General features: G+C 62.0%; 2 protein-coding genes across 6 annotated transcripts; both read left to right on the forward strand.

Annotated features, from left to right (window-relative positions):
• Positions 1–700: 700 nt before the first annotated feature.
• LOC148640067 (uncharacterized) lies at positions 701–3,285 on the forward strand. 2 transcript variants are annotated; one of them, XM_088621035.1, is made up of 3 exons: positions 701–897; positions 1,402–1,959; positions 2,779–3,285. In XM_088621035.1, exons 1-3 carry the CDS (start codon positions 866–868, stop codon positions 3,056–3,058), a joined length of 870 nt encoding a protein of 289 aa, XP_088477161.1. In that variant the 5' UTR covers positions 701–865; the 3' UTR covers positions 3,059–3,285. The 2 variants fall into 2 exon arrangements, with proteins under 2 accessions (XP_088477161.1, XP_088477162.1); XM_088621036.1 differs by having other exon boundaries at positions 705–897; positions 1,359–1,959.
• Positions 3,286–3,500: 215 nt separating this feature from the next.
• On the forward strand, positions 3,501–16,887 carry adar (adenosine deaminase RNA specific). Of its 4 annotated transcripts, none has more exons than XM_088621028.1 (16): positions 3,501–3,724; positions 7,709–8,748; positions 8,779–9,518; positions 9,600–9,780; positions 10,775–10,926; positions 11,026–11,167; positions 11,256–11,485; positions 11,563–11,716; positions 11,822–11,990; positions 12,523–12,616; positions 13,506–13,619; positions 14,031–14,161; positions 14,288–14,470; positions 14,588–14,700; positions 15,166–15,293; positions 15,409–16,887. In XM_088621028.1, exons 1-16 carry the CDS (start codon positions 3,541–3,543, stop codon positions 15,659–15,661), a joined length of 4,008 nt encoding a protein of 1,335 aa, XP_088477154.1. In that variant the 5' UTR covers positions 3,501–3,540; the 3' UTR covers positions 15,662–16,887. The 4 variants fall into 4 exon arrangements, with proteins under 4 accessions (XP_088477154.1, XP_088477153.1, XP_088477155.1 ...); XM_088621029.1 differs by having other exon boundaries at positions 3,502–3,724; positions 7,709–8,757; positions 8,803–9,518; XM_088621027.1 differs by having other exon boundaries at positions 7,709–9,518.
• Positions 16,888–16,961: the final 74 nt, after the last annotated feature.

A 16,961-nucleotide genomic window follows, 5' to 3' on the forward strand; every position in this document is an offset into this window, starting at 1 on the left:
CTTTGAGTGGAGTGTCCAGAAAAGCGCTATATAAGTGTAAGCAATATAAGTGTAAGCAATATGAGTGTAAGCAATTAGTATTATTATTATTATTATCCCGGTGGGGCTACTAACTGGTGCTGGTGGAGGGGAGTCCCCATGACCTGTGAAGCACTTTGAGCGGACTGAGAAAGGCGCCATATACGTGTAAGGATTTATTATTATTGTTGTTGTGTGGAAGTTCAAGTAGGGAGCTGTGTCATCAATCGTAGGCTTCTAAGGAACCAGCAAAGGTTTATTCCATGCTGAAAAGAGAAGAAAGGGAAACGTTTTGGCTGTGGAGCCTTATTATCTTCTTCTTAACATTATTATTATGTGGTATTATACGGTACGGCACCAGAGGAATCACGATGGCGAGACTCGGTAAATAAGTGCAATAAAGGAATGCAAATAATAACAATAATAATAATAATAATAATAATAATAATAATAATAATAATAATAATTGCTTACACTTATATAGCGCTTTTCTGGACACCTACCTCTCTTTTATTTTTCTTTGTTATTTTTCCTTGTGATTTTACTGCTGTTCTGAACGTCTTATCAGCGCTCTTGTTCCCCTCGTTGATGTAATTTTAATGAACAATCACGATTAGAATTAATGGTTAGCTACAAAACGCGCTTCACGGCGAATAGAGACATTCGCCCTGCTGGCCACACGGGGGCGCTGTGGGGGAGCCCTTCCGGGTCACTCGCTCAGACTCTCGGCGAGGAAGGCGTTTGTGTTTTTATTATTTTTAGTTGTGGAAGATTTTAAACGACTTTATTTTAGTTTTTTTTTTCCTCCGGGGAGCAGTCTCGTTTCCCGCTCGCTGTAGAGGGGGAAATGAGCGAGTCCAGTCTGCGCTGGGACACGGGGTGGGTGAAGACTGGCTGTTTCAGGACTGATCTCTTCCCACCTGCTTGTCTTTCTCCTGCTGTGATCCTCACTATAGCAGCATCCTTCTCTGTGTCTCTGTCGGTCCACTCCTGTCTCTCTCCCTGTGTCTCTGTCGGTCCACTCCTCTCTCTCTTTCTCCCTGTGTCTCTGTCTGTCCACTCCTCTCTCTCTCTCCCTGTGTCTCTGTCCACTCCTCTCTCTCTCTCCCTGTGTCTCTGTCCACTCCTATCTCTCTCTCCCTGTGTCTCTGTCGGTCCACTCCTGTCTCCCTGTGTCTCTGTCTGTCCACTCCTCTTTCTCTCTCTCTCTCCCCCCCCGTGTCTCTGTTGGTCCACTCCTCTCTCTCTCTCTCCCTCCCTGTGTCTCTGTCCGTCCACTCCTCTCTCTCTCTGTCTCTCTCTGTCTCTTTCTGGTTCTTGACAGCTCTTCCTCTGCGCAGGTGCTGTGACTCTGGGTGACGGTTCTGTGGGGGTCTTCTCCAGAGCCCCGCCCTGGAGAGGGATGTCTGCGTCCGAGGGGGACGTCGGGGGCCGCGTGTGTGCGTTCCTGCGGACAGGGGCGCAGGGAGGCGAGAGGGGCCACGCGGCTGGGGAGATCGCGGCGGCCCTCGGGGGCCCCCCGGTCGGGGATGTCAACCGAGCGCTGTACGAGCTGGAGAGGGGCGGCGCGGTCCGCCGGACCAGGACAGAGCCGCCGCTGTGGAGCCTGGCGGGCTCGGAACCGGAGCCATGCGCGACCACCGGGGCGTCCCCTGAACCCGGGCCCCCGGACCCTCAGAGCGTCCTGAAGGTCCTCCAGTCGTCGGGCCCCGGCGGGGGGCTGCCCGCGCACCGGATCGCCCGCGAGCTCGGCGTCTCGCGGAAGTCGGCAAACCAGCAGCTCTACTCGCTGCTGCGCGGGGGCCAGGTGGACAAGACGGAGGGGCCCCCCGTGCTGTGGAGGCTGCCCAGCCAGACACAGGGCGAGGGGGCAGAGGGGCCGCGCACCGCCGCCCCCTGCAGGCCGGGCATGCACACTGCGGCCACGAACGGGAGGGACAGGTATGTAGACGGGGGGCAGCCGGCATGAGGCCCTGAGTGCTGACTGGCTGAACTAGCGGAGAGACTGGGGGCAGACTGCTGCCATGGTTACGTGGGCGTGAGCCGTCGCTGCCGAGGCGATGGGCGGGGCTGTGGGTGTGCCAGGCAGAGAGAGGGAGAGCGGTCCTGTGTCTCTGCTCAGCACTCTCGTCTTCCTCCTCTCTCCCTCCCTCTCTCTCCTCACTCCTCCCCCCTGCCTCTCCCTCTCCTCACCCCTCCTCCCTCCCTCTCTCTCCTCACCCCTCCTCCCTCCCTCTATCCTCTCTCACTTTCCCCCTCCCTCCTCCTCACTGCCTCTCTCTCCTCTCTCCCTCTCTCTCCTCACCCCTCCTCCCTCCCTCTATCCTCTCTCACTTTCCCCCTCCCTCCTCACTGCCTCTCTCTCCTCTCTCCCTCTCTCTCCTCACCCCTCCTCCCTCCGTCTCTCCCTCTCTCTCCCCACCCCTCCTCCCTCCCTCCCTCTCTCTCCCCACCCCTCCTCTCCTCCTCCCTCCCTCTCTCCCCCCACCCCTCCTCTCTCCCCTCACCCCTCCTCCCTCCCTCTCTCTCCCTCCCCCTCCCTCCTCCTCACTGCCTCTCTCTCCTCTCTCTCCTCACCCCTCCTCCCTCCCTCTATCCTCTCTCCCTCTCCCCCTCCCTCCTCCTCACTGCCTCTCTCTCCTCTCTCCCTCTCTCTCCTCACCCCTCCTCCCTCCGTCTCTCCCTCTCTCTCCTCACCCCTCCTCCCTCTCTCTCTCCCCACCCCTCCTCCCCCTCTCTCCCTGTCTGCCTCTTTCCCAGTGGCCCTGTGCCCCGGCCTCAGCCAGCTGGCCCGGGGGAGGCCCACGCTCTGGCAGCCAGCTTCCAGCACCTGGCCCTGGGGGAGGGGACCCGCCGCGAGCCCCAGGACGTGCTGGGGGTGCTCGAGGGCCTTCCGTCGGGGACCACTGCCCCGGCTGCGCTCATCGCCCGGAAACTGGGGGTCCCCAAAAAAACAGCCAATCAGCACCTGTACAGACTGCTGCGAGAGGGCCGTGTCCGAATGGAGCAAGGGACACCCCCAAAATGGGGTGTTCCATGAGGGGCACCAAGCTGTTGTGCTTCAAAGGGAAGAGGAATAGAAGATGAATATAAAGATCGTTGCGTTGATGTACAGAACAGGTAGAAGGCCGAGTGGTCAGTTATCATGTCATTTTCTGTTTCTGGAATTAAAACCATTCAGCTTTTTGTTTCATTTTTGACCTGTAGTGGAGAACATGGTGCCTGTGCACTGAACTGACTGCAGGCAATAAACTTCTCCAAACAGAACTGGGCTGGAAATTGTGACTGTACTGCCTGACACTCACACTGTCACACTGACACACACACTGACACACTGACGCACTCACACTGTCACACTGACACACTCACTGCCTGACACACACACTGACACACTGACGCACTCACACTGTCACACTGACACACTCACACTGACACACTCACTCTGACGCACTGACACGCTGACACACTCACTGCCGAGCACTCACACTCACACACTGGCCTGCACATCGAGGCTGCCCCCAGATGTCTGAGCCTACACCCCCCCCCCCCTTCACAGGCTTCTACCCCTCCTCTCCCCTCAACCAATCCGTCGCCTGTTTTCGACGTCATCGCGCCGCTCTTCCTGTTTTCCGACGGCGAGGCTGTGGAGCCCACAACACTCTGCGGAGCCTGAGCTGCACTGCCAAACCCCTTAATCCATCTGCAGGTAGGGAGCGCCTTTCTCGTTCGCCCCGGGTTGGTGTTCGCGGAGACACGCGTGGCTGGTGTCGGGGAGTCGGGCCGGGGACGGCGGCGAGCCCAGTTGGTCTGCGCCGGGAGATGTGGCCCCCAGCCGCTCACGACCCGCCTGTGGTATCGCGACATGACGTTCGGGGTGCGTGGAGTGAAGGCTGGCGAGAGTGGGCTGGAGGCGGAAGAGGCAGGGGTCCCGGGTCGCGCTGAGGGGGGGGTCGGTCGGAGCCGATACTGGCTGTGCATCTGTGCGTGTGAGAATTAGAGGCATCGGGGGGCGTGTGATCGCGAGTCGGAGCTCTGCAGGTGCTAGGGCCGGTCCTGCCGGTGTCGCTGGATGTCGGGACATCACTGGTTCAGCATGCACAATAGTTTCAGCGCGCTGCTGGCGCTGCACAGGGTGGTATCGTTGCGGGGTGGTCTGGTACGGCTTGGCCCAGGACGGTATTGTACCGGCTCGGGCTGTGCAGAGCGGGCTGCAGGCGAGCACACTTCTCCTGTCCCGCAGAGCTGTCTCTGGGGACCGCAGGGGAAGGACGCCGGTGCGTCTCCCGGACGTGTTCGTCCATGTCCGCCCCGCACACGAGTCAGGCTGTCAGCCTCTCTTAATGACGACAACAACACCAGGAATAGTAATAACATGTTGTTTATCAAGTCCCTTTCCAAGCCCACTGACGCCGTGCATAGCGATGAAGAGAGACAGAAAAACACGGTAAAAAGTCAGAGGAAAAATTAAGCCAAAACCTCCAGGAGTCGAAGCAGGAGGGTCAGTCTGCAGCAGTGGGGACGGCGAGCGCAGCACAGAGCCGTTCAGGGCTGCCGAGGGACCAGATTATTCTGAGGCTGGAAGCCAGTTAGGAGACAGGCAGTGCTGCAGAGATGACCGCAGAGGCGGGCAGTGCGAGGTTTCAGTGTGTCACCTCTTGTTCTTCTGGCCATCGAACTGGACAGATCCGCCCAGACGGCCTTCCGGCACGCTCCGGACACGCCGCACAGCACTCTGGGTACCCCGCAGGGCCACCGCCACAGTCGTGCCTCCTTGATTCGGGTCATGTCCGGTCCGGAGCAGACGGGCTGTGGGGTATGGTCCTGTACACTGGGAGCTCCCTGGACCCGTCCTGCTGCCCTGCTGGTTCTCTTGGACAGGCAGGACGTGTGACCCCAGATAGCAGGGTGCGGGTGTGCGGCGGGCAGGGTCGGGCCAGTCTGGGTCTCGCTGGTCAGTGTCCGGGCCTCACGCAGCTGGGCCTCCGTGGGCAGTACCAGACACCCCTGGCTCTTTCACCCACCGATTCCTCCTGCCTGATCGGACCACAAGCCAGGGGAGACAGGCAGGAACTACGGGGAAGAGCATTTAAAGCCAAGGACAGGAGGCACTGCTTTACACAAAGGGTGGTGGGGGCGTGGAACAGGCTGCTCAGCTGTGTGCTTGAAGCTGGTACCCTGGATTCTTTCCAGAAACAGCTGGTTGAGATCCTCCAATCAGGGCAGGAGGCACTACTTTACACGGAGGGTGGTGGGAGCATGGAACAGATCCTGAGATCAATTGACTACTAACGACCCAACGGGCTGGACAGGCCGAGTGGCCCCTTTGCTTTATAACCAGTCCAGTCCAGTTTAATTGTCGTGTGCACCACTGTTCTCAGTGCCTGTCCTGGTTTCCCTGTGTCCCAGTTTGTTCTGGGGGTAAAGCTGTCTGTATCTCTTAGGATCTCACCTCCCTGCAAGTCCTCCTCTCACCCTCTCGTGTTCTGACTGGAGAGGTCCGGTTCCTCTCTGAGACCCACAGTCTCTCTGCAGTGTGCTGTTCTGACTGGAGAGGCCCGGTTCCTCTCTGAGACCCACAGTCTCTCTGCAGTGTGCTGTTCTGACTGGAGCGGCCCGGTTCCTCTCTGGGACCCACAGTCTCTCTACAGTGTGCTGTTCTGACTGGAGCGGCCCGGTTCCTCTCTGAGACCCACAGTCTCTCTGCAGTGTGCTGTTCTGACTGGAGAGGCCCGGTTCCTCTCTGAGACCCACAGTCTCTCTGCAGTGTGCTGTTCTGACTGGAGAGGCCCGGTTCCTCTCTGAGACCCACAGTCTCTCTGCAGTGTGCTGTTCTGACTGGAGAGGCCCGGTTCCTCTCTGAGACCCACAGTCTCTCTGCAGTGTGCTGTTCTGACTGGAGAGGCCCGGTTCCTCTCTGAGACCCACAGTCTCTCTGCAGTGTGCTGTTCTGACTGGAGAGGCCCGGTTCCTCTCTGAGACCCACAGTCTCTCTGCAGTGTGCTGTTCTGACTGGAGAGGCCCGGTTCCTCTCTGAGACCCACAGTCTCTCTGCAGTGTGCTGTTCTGACTGGAGAGGCCCGGTTCCTCTCTGAGACCCACAGTCTCTCTGCAGTGTGCTGTTCTGACTGGAGTGGACCGGTTCCTCTCTGAGACCCACAGTCTCTCTGCAGTGTGCTGTTCTGACTGGAGAGGTCCAGTTCCTGTCTGAAGAGGTCCGGTTCCTCTCTGAGACCCACAGTCGCTCTGCAGTGTGCTGTTCTGACTGGAGAGGCCCGGTTCCTCTGTGGGTTCAGAGCCACAGCTCGGTAGCCCTGCTGCTCTCGGACCCTGACAGGGAGTCAGTGGCTTGAGTTCCTACACGTTGCCAGCTCGGCTCCGACCCGGCGTGTCAGAACAACAACAAGAAGACGGACACGTCCGGGACACGTCGCGCTTTCGGGGGGGGGGGGGTCGGTTTATTCAGTTTGTGTGGAGCGGGGCGGGCGCGCGTGCGGGGGTCGGGGTCCCCCTGGCGGCGCCGCGCGGGCACAGCGCCGGCTTCATGGAATCGGAGCGCTCGTGCGGAGAAAGGAAACCGAAACCGGAGCGAGGACAGGCGCCGAGATTGCAGCGAGAGGCTCGCGCTCCTTCCCCCTCCGCGCCAGACACGCGCGATCGCGGCTGGGCTCCGGGTGCAGCAGAGACCCGGGCTGCACGGATCTCTCTCTCATCACAGCGGGGAGGAGAGGTGCCGGTTCGGCAGAGACGTCGGGTTTTAAAGTTGAAGCTGCTCGCCGTGACGGTCCGTCCCCACGGACTCTCGGGGAGAGCCAAGGACGGGATCGGTTTCCCCCGCAGCTCCGGAAGGCGTCTTTGAATTTCTGCTGACGGGTCACTGATCACCGGTGTCATCTCACTCCGCTCTCACTCCGCCGGGCAGCCGAGGGCTCCAGACGCGTTTTTAGACGAAGTTCCTGAGCCGCCGGTCGGCTGTCGGTGTTCACCGTAAGTCAGTAACGCAGAGCGGGGTTGAGTGGGGTTCAGTGCAGCCCGGTTGTTGGCGAAGCATCAGATCTCCCAGCTGTCGGAGTTCTTCCAGGAGCGACAGGGCAGGCTGCTCTCCCCTCTGTTTTCGTGTTTGTTAAATGCAAGGACTTGTACAGGGCTGATAAAGTGATCTGATCTTAAATTAAATCGGGGGACGGGGGGAAGGGGGTCACGTCATCCCTATTCAGGCGCTCGGGCGTCCCGGCAGAGCCCCTCGCGCTGCTGCTGCGGCTCCGCTCCGATTAGCTGAGCCGTGAGTCACGGCGCGCGCTGTCGCCCGGCGTTAGCGTGATGCGAGGGGCTCGCGCCCTCGTCAGCTAATTGATCTAATTGAATCTTTTCAGCGCATCGTTTGCCGGAATTGAACGTGTAAAAGCTGTATTTTTCATAGTCCTGGTTCAGAGGCGCCGGTCGGTTTTGTTGGACTCGTTGCTCCCGGTTTGGAGGGGGAGAAGTGGGGAGACTCCTCTACGTGCCGGGAAAAGGTTGGGGTGCGATTAGAGACAGACTGACGGCCGAGAGCCAGCCCGGGGGGCTCACTGGGGGAGTATGGGTCTCCGTCTCCGGTGCGGGATTCTGGCGCCGGTCCTGCTGGCTGGCTCGGTGTGGGGGGAGGGTCTGGCCCCCAGGGCAGCACTAACGCCCCCCTCTCCTCCCTCCCCAGGTGCTCGGGGCCCGAGCCGGAGTGGCCCCCACCCTCGCTGGCAGCGCGGACAGCGCCCCCCCGCCCGGCCCTCCCGGCGCGCTATGAGCGCAGGAGGTGGCCGTGCCAGAGCACCGCGCCAGCCTCTGTCCCGCCGCCCCCCCCTGCATCCCCTTCACCCCCTCCAGCCCCCCCCCACGGGCCCCCCCGCCCCGCCGCCCTTCGCCGGCCCCCGCGGCGGCGCCCCCCCGGACTTCCGGCAGCAGCAGGTCCAGTTCCTCACCGGCCAGAACCCCGAGGCCCCCCGGTTCTGCCAGGCCCAGCCCGGCCCAGCGCGCCTCGGTTTCGGGTACCCCGCCGGCTACCCCGGCCAGCACCCCGGCTTCAGGGGCCCACCCCGGTACAGGGGGGGCTCGTACGCGCCGGCTTACGGCTGCGCCCCATTCCGGCTGCCGGGCCGGAGCCAGAACCAGAACCAGAACCCTAGGGGCTGGGAGCAGAGCTACGCCCAGAGGCGGGCCCGGCAGGACCCCGTCGACGCCCTCTCCTCCAGGTTCCAGGAGCTGGGCGCCGGGGGCGAGTGTCGCGCCCGCGCCGCGGTCCTGCAGGGCCTGGGGGCGCTGGGCCCCGGGGAGACCGCTCACGCCCGGCTGCTCGCCAAGAGGCTGCGCCTCCCGAAGAAGAGCGTCAACAAGGCACTGTACGCCCTCGAGAGGGAGGGGCGCGCCCACAAACAGGGGGTGACCCCGCCCCTCTGGAGCTTGTGCCGAGAGGGAGGAAGAGGAGGAGGAGGAGGAGGAGGAGGAGGGCAGAGAGGAGAGGAGGAGGGCGCGAGGGAGGAAGAGGAAGACCAGGAGGGGAAAGCGGCCGGTGAGGAAGAGGAAGGCGGGAGCTCCCCGGAGGATTCCGACTCGGACTCGGAGGGCGGGGGAGAGGAGCCCGGAGAACCGGAGCGCTCGGCAGGCGGGGCTTTCCGGGAAGGGCCGGGATCGGGAGGCGGGCGGGCGGAGCAGGAGGCGGACCCCGGCCGCGAGGGAGGAGCCGGCGCGGGGGGGGCGAGCGTCGGAGCCGTCTGCGAGGGCGGGGCCGAGAGAGGCGCGGAGGAGGAGGAGGAGGAGGAGGAGGAGGAGGAGGCGGCCAGCATGTCGGACACCAGGGAGCGGATCTGCCAGTACCTGTACGAGGCGGGCCCGGCCAGCGCCCTCGGGATCTCCAAGCACCTGGGCTTCAGGACCGCCAAGCAGGTGAACCCCTCGCTGTACGCCATGGAGCAGCAGGGCGACGTCACCCGCCACAGCGACGGCGCGCAGCCCGTCTGGGACCTGAGCGCCCGGAAGAGGGAGCGGATGGGGCGCCACCGGAAAGTGGCGCAGTCCCAGGCGCGGGGGGTTCTGGGATCGGGACCGGGAGGCGGGGAAGACCAGGAGGGCTCCCAGGGGGGCGTGATCGGCGCTTTCCCGCCCGGCGGCTTGGAGCCGGTCCGCGGGGCGGGGGGGCTCCCGGGAGGAGACGGGGAGGCGGGGGTGGGGAACGGGGGGCAGCCGGCGGTCAAACCGGAACCAGCCGGCTCCGCCCCCGCGTCCCCCCTGTCTCGGGGGGGTTACCCCGTGGAGGAGAACGGGCAGTGGGCGTCGGATGAGATCCCTGAGTTCCTGAACGCCATGAGCGGGCCGGGCCCCGTGACGCAGGACCGGGGGCCCGGCGCCCTGCAGAAGCTGCAGGAGGTCCAGTCCAAGAACCCGGTCAGCGGGCTGATGGAGTTCGCCCAGCACACGGGCGACAGCTGCGACTTCCTGCTGCTGGAGCAGAGCGGGCCCTCGCACGACCCCAGGTCAGTACGGGCCGCCGCGCCGTCCCGTCGGGCCGCGGCCTGCGCGCAGCGGGACGGCAACCTCTCGTTCCCCGCCCCCAGGTTCAAGATGCAGGTGGTGCTGGGAAGCAGGAAGTTCCCCGTCTCGGAGGCGTCCAGTAAAAAGACCGCGAAGAAGGAGGCGGCGGCCGAAGCCCTGAAGGTCCTGCTGAGAGAGCTGGAGGGGGGAGAGGAAATGAGCTCGGAGGCCATGGACACACAGAGTCTCACGTCTCTCTCCACAGTGAGTACAGTGTGGGAGAGCGTGGCCCACACTGATCCCACCGCTCACACCACAGTGAGTACAGTGTGCGAGAGCGTGGCCCACACTGATCCCACCGCTCACACCACAGTGAGTACAGTGTGCGAGAGCGTGGCCCACACTGATCCCACCGCTCACACCACAGTGAGTACAGTGTGGGAGAGCGTGGCCCACACTGATCCCACCGCTCACACCACAGTGAGTACAGTGTGCGAGAGCGTGGCCCACACTGATCCCACCGCTCACACCACAGTGAGTACAGTGTGCGAGAGCGTGGCCCACACTGATCCCACCGCTCACACCACAGTGAGTACAGTGTGCGAGAGCGTGGCCCACACTGATCCCACCGCTCACACCACAGTGAGTACAGTGTGCGAGAGCGTGGCCCACACTGATCCCACCGCTCACACCACAGTGAGTACAGTGTGCGAGAGCGTGGCCCACACTGATCCCACCGCTCACACCACAGTGAGTACAGTGTGCGAGAGCGTGGCCCACACTGATCCCACCGCTCACACCACAGTGAGTACAGTGTGCGAGAGCGTGGCCCACACTGATCCCACCGCTCACACCACAGTGAGTACAGTGTGCGAGAGCGTGGCCCACACTGATCCCACCGCTCACACAACAGTGTGTACAGTGTGTGAGAGCGTGGCCCACACTGATCCCACCGCTCACACAACAGTGTGTACAGTGTGTGAGAGCGTGGCCCACACTGATCCCACCGCTCACACCACATGACATGATGTCATGGAGATCATTGAGACCACTGGTCTCAATACCATGGTCAGGGGAAAGAGAAAAAGGAAAAGGCTTAAAATGAGACACTGCAAGTACAGAGAAAAAGAGAAGGGGTTGGGAGAGCCAGGGGTAAGGGAAAAAACCTAGCTCTGGGGTCACTAATCCCACCATGACACTGTAGTGGACACAGAGGGCACAAGACGCCCTGTATGACCATGTCTTCCCTTTGTTACAGTACACTGCTCCAGAGGGCTCGGCAGAGGCGGTCTCTCGCTCGTTGCCGGGGGGCAAGAACCCGGTCAGCATGCTGATGGAATACGGGCAGAAATCGGGGCACCCCTGCGAGTTCCTCACCGTTGCCCAGCAGGGGCCTGCTCACGACCCCAGGTAACCCCGAGTCATTCCTGTCCGTCAGCCCCTCTCGGGCTGGGGTGCAGCGTGCATGTGTTAATCCGCGCCCCCCACCCCCTCCTGTCTCTCGCTCAGGTTTACATTCCAGGTGAAAGTGGGGGACCACGTCTTCCCGCCGGCTGTGGCCAACAGCAAGAAGCTGGCGAAGCAGCTGGCGGCGGAGGTGGCCGTGAAGGAGCTGATGGGTGATGGGAAACGCGGGCTGGCACCCAGCAAGGTACGGCGACCCGCCCCCACGCGCACACGCACACACGCACACGCGCCCAGCCCGCGGTCGGTCACCTCTCTCTCCCCCCCCCCCACAGCCGCAGCTCAGTTTCGCGCCCGAGGACGGCGCCCCCAGCCTGCCGCCCGGCCCCTCCCTGCCCCCCCTGACCGTGGCGGAGCTGGAGGCCGCGCACGCGGCCGGCGTGGGCGACCTCATCAACCACCTGAACAAGAACGCCATCAGCGGCCTGCTGGAGTACGCGCGCTCCAAGGGCTTCGCCGCCGAGATCAAGCTGGTGGAGCAGTCCGGGCCGCCGCACGAGCCGCGGTGAGGAGGGGGCGCCGGGCGCCGGGGCGCGGGGCCGGGGGCGGCGATGGCGGGCGCTGACCTCTCCTGTCCTGCAGGTTCACGTACCAGGCGAAGGTGGGGGGGCGCTGGTTCCCCGCGGTCAGCGCCAGCAGTAAGAAGCAGGGGAAGCAGGAGGCCGCCGACGCCGCGCTGCGCGTGCTCATCGGGGAGGCCGAGAGGGCCGCGCGCACCGGAGAGTTCGCCCCCGAGGTGCGCTCCCTCGCCCGCCGCTCGCCGTCCGGCCCCGTGCGCGGCCCCGTCCGGCGCAGGCTGACCCCCCCCCCCTCTCTCTCTCCCCCCCCCGTCTCCCCCCAGCTCCCGCTCACCGGCAGCACCCTCCACGACCAGCTGGCCATGCTCAGCCACCAGCGGTTTAACGCCCTGACTGCCAGGATACAGCACAGCCTGCTGGGACGCAAGATACTGGCCACCATCGTCATGAAGAAGGGAGACAGCCTGGGCACTGTGGTCAGCCTGGGCACCGGTGAGTGAGAGGGAGGGACAGATGATGATGAAGGAGTGTTCATGTGAAGATACAGAGGAGCTGGACTGAGTGTCTGTACAGTGACTCTCCAGCTCTGATGATGATGAAGGAGTGTTCATGTGAAGATACAGAGGAGCTGGACTGAGTGTCTGTACAGTGACTCTCCAGCTCTGATGATGATGAAGGAGTGTTCATGTGAAGATACAGAGGAGCTGGACTGAGTGTCTCTACAGTGACTCTCCAGCTCTGATGATGATGAAGGAGTGTTCGTGTGAAGATACAGAGGAGCTGGACTGAGTGTCTGTACAGTGACTCTCCAGCTCTGATGATGATGAAGGAGTGTTCGTGTGAAGATACAGAGGAGCTGGACTGAGTGTCTCTACAGTGACTCTCCAGCTCTGATGATGATGAAGGAGTGTTCGTGTGAAGATACAGAGGAGCTGGACTGAGTGTCTGTACAGTGACTCTCCAGCTCTGATGATGGCAGTTGTGATGTAAATGCTAACTGAGTATTTGGCTTCATTGTTGCTAGGAAACCGCTGTGTTAAAGGTGAGGAGCTGAGCCTTAAAGGGGACACAGTTAATGACTGCCACGCAGAAATCATCTCCAGAAGAGGCTTCATCAGGTAAAGACTTGAGTGATGAATACTCCATTGTTTGTGTAGATGGGCAGATGTTTAGTTATGTAGTGAGCTAGAAAATACACAAAAACACTTTTCATCCCAGAAAGCTTCACCATGATGTTCAGGCCAGAGTGAGTTTAGTCAGGACACCAGGGTCCACACCCCACTCTTACTGACAGTGTCCTGGGGTCTGTAGTGACCAGTAGTCAGGACACCGGGGTCCACATCCCACTCTTACTGACAGTGTCCTGGGGTCTGTAGTGACCAGTAGTCAGGACACCAGGGTCCACACCCCACTCTTACTGACAGTGTCCTGGGGTCTGTAGTGACCAGTAGTCAGGACACCAGGGTCCACACCCCACTCTTACTGACAGTGTCCTGGGGTCTGTAGTGACCAGTAGTCAGGACACCAGGGTCCACACCCCACTCCTACTGACAGTGTCCTGGGGTCTGTAGTGACCAGTAGTCAGGACACCAGGGTCCACACCCCACTCTTACTGACAGTGTCCTGGGGTCTGTAGTGACCAGTAGTCAGGACACCAGGGTCCACACCCCACTCTTACTGACAGTGTCCTGGGGTCTGTAGTGACCAGCAGTCAGGAGTGTTAAACTGTGTGTTGTGTGAATCGGGAGCCGTGAGCCAGTGTGCAGTTTCTTCCTGCGTCCTGGTGTCCTTCACAGTGCAGGAATGACTCCTGTGCCCTGGAGAGAGAGAGGGAGGGAGGGAGGGGGATGGAGGGAAGTGAAGGGAGAGGGAGAGAGCCAGGGCCGTCTCCTCTCCTGTGTCGTCTCTCTCTGCGTATCGACCCCTCCTGCCGCTGCGGTCTCTCTCGCCTGTGCTTCCTCTGGCTGCGCAGTGCGCACGATGACCGCCTCCCCCTCTGCCTCCCAGGTTTCTGTACAGCGAGCTGATGAAGGGCCTGGAGTCCCAGGACAGTATCTTTGAGCCGGCTGAGGGAGGGAAACTGCGCCTCAAACCCGGCATCACGTTTCACCTGTACATCAGGTAAGCGCTCCCACACGCACAAGCACCAGGAGCTGGTCAGGCTTCAGTGTTGTCAGTCACACCCCAGATACATTGCGGTCTGATCCACTCCAGGTTTTACAGTGCAGTCAGACTCCCAGTGCACAGCAGTCTGATCCACTCCAGGTTTTACAGTGCAGTCAGACTCCCAGTGCACAGCAGTCTGATCCACTCCAGGTTTTACAGTGCTGGCAGTCAGACTCCCAGTGCACAGCAGTCTGATCCACTCCAGGTGTTACACTGGTGTCAGTCAGACTCCCAGTGCACAGCAGTCTGATCCACTCCAGGTGTTACCACCAGCTGCAGGCCTGTATCATGGATCTCACTTGTCTCACCCCCCTGTGCGCAGGGGGCGGGTGGTTAACAGTGGTGTTCGGTCTCTCCCTGCCTCAGCACGGCCCCCTGCGGGGACGGCGCTCTGTTCGACAAGTCGTGCAGCGAGTCCGCGGCCGGGGTGGGCGCCGGCCACCAGCCCCTCTTCGAGAACTCCAAGCAGGGCAAGCTCCGCACCAAGGTGGAGAACGGTGAGGCGCGCTCCTTCTCCCTGTGGCTCCCGCCTCTTCCTTCCTCTTCCTCGCCCCTCCCCCTCCTCCCCCAGTCTCTCCAGTCCATGTTAACCCTGAGCTCTCTCCCCTCTCTGGCTCCGACAGGGGAGGGCACGATCCCGGTGGAGTCCAGCGACATCGTGCCGACCTGGGACGGGATCCAGCACGGCGAGCGGCTCCGCACCATGAGCTGCAGCGACAAGATCCTGCGCTGGAACGTGCTGGGCCTGCAGGGGGCGCTGCTGAGCCACTTCATCGAGCCCGTCTACCTCAGCACAGTCACCCTGGGTGAGGAGGGGGAGGGAGGAGAGGAAGAGGAGGGGAGGAGGGGGAGATAGAGGGGAGCAGGTGACTCGGAGGAGGTCAGAGACCCCCGGCTCAGAGCGGCTCTGTTTGTCCCTGCAGGGTACCTGTACAGCCACGGTCACCTGACGCGCGCGGTGTGCTGCCGCCTGGCCAGAGACGGAGACGAGTTCACCAAGAGCCTCCCGCCTCCCTTCAGACTCAACCACCCTGAGGTACGGCTGCACACGCGCTACACCCTCCCTACTCGCACAGTACACAAACTCTACTCACACCCTACTCACACAGTACACAAACTCTACTCACCATGTGCTACACACACCCTACTCACACAATACACAAACTCTACTCATCATGCACTACACACTCCATACTCCCACAGAACACAAACTCTACCCACCCTGTGCTACACACACAATACACAAACTCTACTCATCATGCGCTACACACACCCTACTCACACAATACACAAACTCTACTCATCACGTGCTACACACTCCATACTCCACAGAACACAAACTCTACCCACCCTGTGCTACACACACAATACACAAACTCTACTCATCGTGCGCTACACACACCCTACTCACACAATACACAAACTCTACTCATCACGTGCTACACACTCCATACTCCACAGAACACAGATTCCCAGTTCAGTGTGCTCTCTCTCTCTGCAGGTGGGCCGTGTCAGTGTGTACGACTCCACACGCCACACCGGCAAGACGAAGGAGTCCAGTGTGAACTGGAGCCTGGCGGACGGGCAGAGCGTGGAGGTTCTGGACGGAACCAAGGGCAAACAGGACGGGTAGGTGTGGGCTGGGTCGGGCCGAGCCGGGCCTGGGGGCCCACAGGAAACCGGCCCCCTACAGCGCGGAGCCCTGACGTTGTCGTCCTGCTCTCTTCTCCCCCCGCTGCCCCAGGCCGAAGCTGGAGACGTCCCAGGCCTCCAAGAGCAGCCTGTTCCGGCTGTTCCAGGCGCTGTGCCAGCGGGCCGGGCGGGCCGAGCTCCTGGCGCTGTCCGCCTACGGAGACGCCAAGCTGGCCGCCCGCGACTTCCAGCGGGCCAAGACCCAGTTCTTCTCGGCGCTGCAGGCCATGGGCTACGGCACCTGGATCAACAAGCCGCTGGAGGAGAAGAGCTTCGTGTGCGACAGCCACTGCGCCGAGGGCTAGGGGCCGGCGCAGGGGGGCCGGGGGGGGGGGCGCCGGGCGCGTGATCCGCTCGGACCGCAGCAGGCATTTCTAACCCCCAGCTCCCAGGAGCCCCTGCGTCATGGAGCGGGGGATGGTGGGACGCGTGGCGTGGCGTGGCGTGGCTCTGCTGGGGGGGGGGAGGGCGGTGTTCCCCGCGGTCTCACTGCTGTGCCGACCGGACTCTCGCCCAGCGGCTCCCCGTGTCCGGGCTGCGGCTCGAGCCCGATCTCCGGCGCGGCGTCCCGGCCGGCGTGTGCGTGGCCCTCCCCCGCGCCGCCCTGCTCTGCGGGGCGAGGGGCAGGAGTCGCGCCCGTCGGCCGGCCCCCCGCTCGGCTCGGCTCGTCTCGAGTGGCGTTCCGCTGGGATCTTCCCCAAGCCACCCAGCCAGTCAAAGTGCCTCACAGAGAGCTGGTCGGCGCGGATCCGGGCCGGCTCTGCCCCGCTGAGCGAACCGGACCCCGGGGTCCGAACCGGGGTAGACAATGTTCTTGTTCCTCGCCGTGTTCGAGAGGTTATTGGTTAAATTCAGATGTTCTTTACCAGTAAACGGTACGATCAGGTTAGTGGGGGTTTACTGAAGGGGCAATGAGCTGGACGGGAGACACGGGGGGGGGCGTGGGGCTTCTGTTGGGGGGGGGGGGCGTTGCTGGCTTAACCCTTTCAACTCTGTACCCCTGCGGCGAAGATGGAGGTCGGTGAAGCGGCACAGAGGCAGGAGGGCGGCTGGGCAGGGGAATCATGGGACTGACTGGCCTGTGGCAGCAGGGGCCGGCACAGTCGTCGATGGCCGCTGCCCGCCTCAGTGATGACCACTCCAGGCGCCTCTCCGCCGGCCTGATACCGACCCGATATCGGCGGCCACGGTGTGCAGAGAAGAAACGGACAGCTCGGTTTCGTCCGCGTCTCCCGTTCCAGCTCGCTGGTGTCCCTGCGGGGGTCAGTCGAGTGGCGCCCAGCTCGCAGGCGTCACGAGTTTATTAAGACTTGGTTTTAGGAAGCCATGTCTCTGGGTTTTATCTCCTGTTGGTTTTAATTTTCCGAAATCGGCGCCAGGGGCGTTGGGCTGCGTGTTCATTCCTGTTCCTGCGCGCGGCAGACTGGGGCGCTCGGTTTAAGCGCTGTCTTTGTTTTGTTTTCATCGCGGCTCGATCCCGGGCCTGTGAGCGTCTGCCGTGTTCTGTTTTTAATAAAAAGGTTTGGCAGGAGCGTGGGTTTGGCCTGGTCTTTGTTCCGGGAGGAGGGTGGGGAGCTGGCCTGGGCGGAGGCACTCAGCTGCTGC

Source organism: Lepisosteus platostomus, chromosome 26 (assembly GCF_059453375.1).
Source record: "Lepisosteus platostomus isolate fLepPlt1 chromosome 26, fLepPlt1.hap1, whole genome shotgun sequence".
Lineage (NCBI taxonomy): Eukaryota > Metazoa > Chordata > Actinopteri > Semionotiformes > Lepisosteidae > Lepisosteus > Lepisosteus platostomus.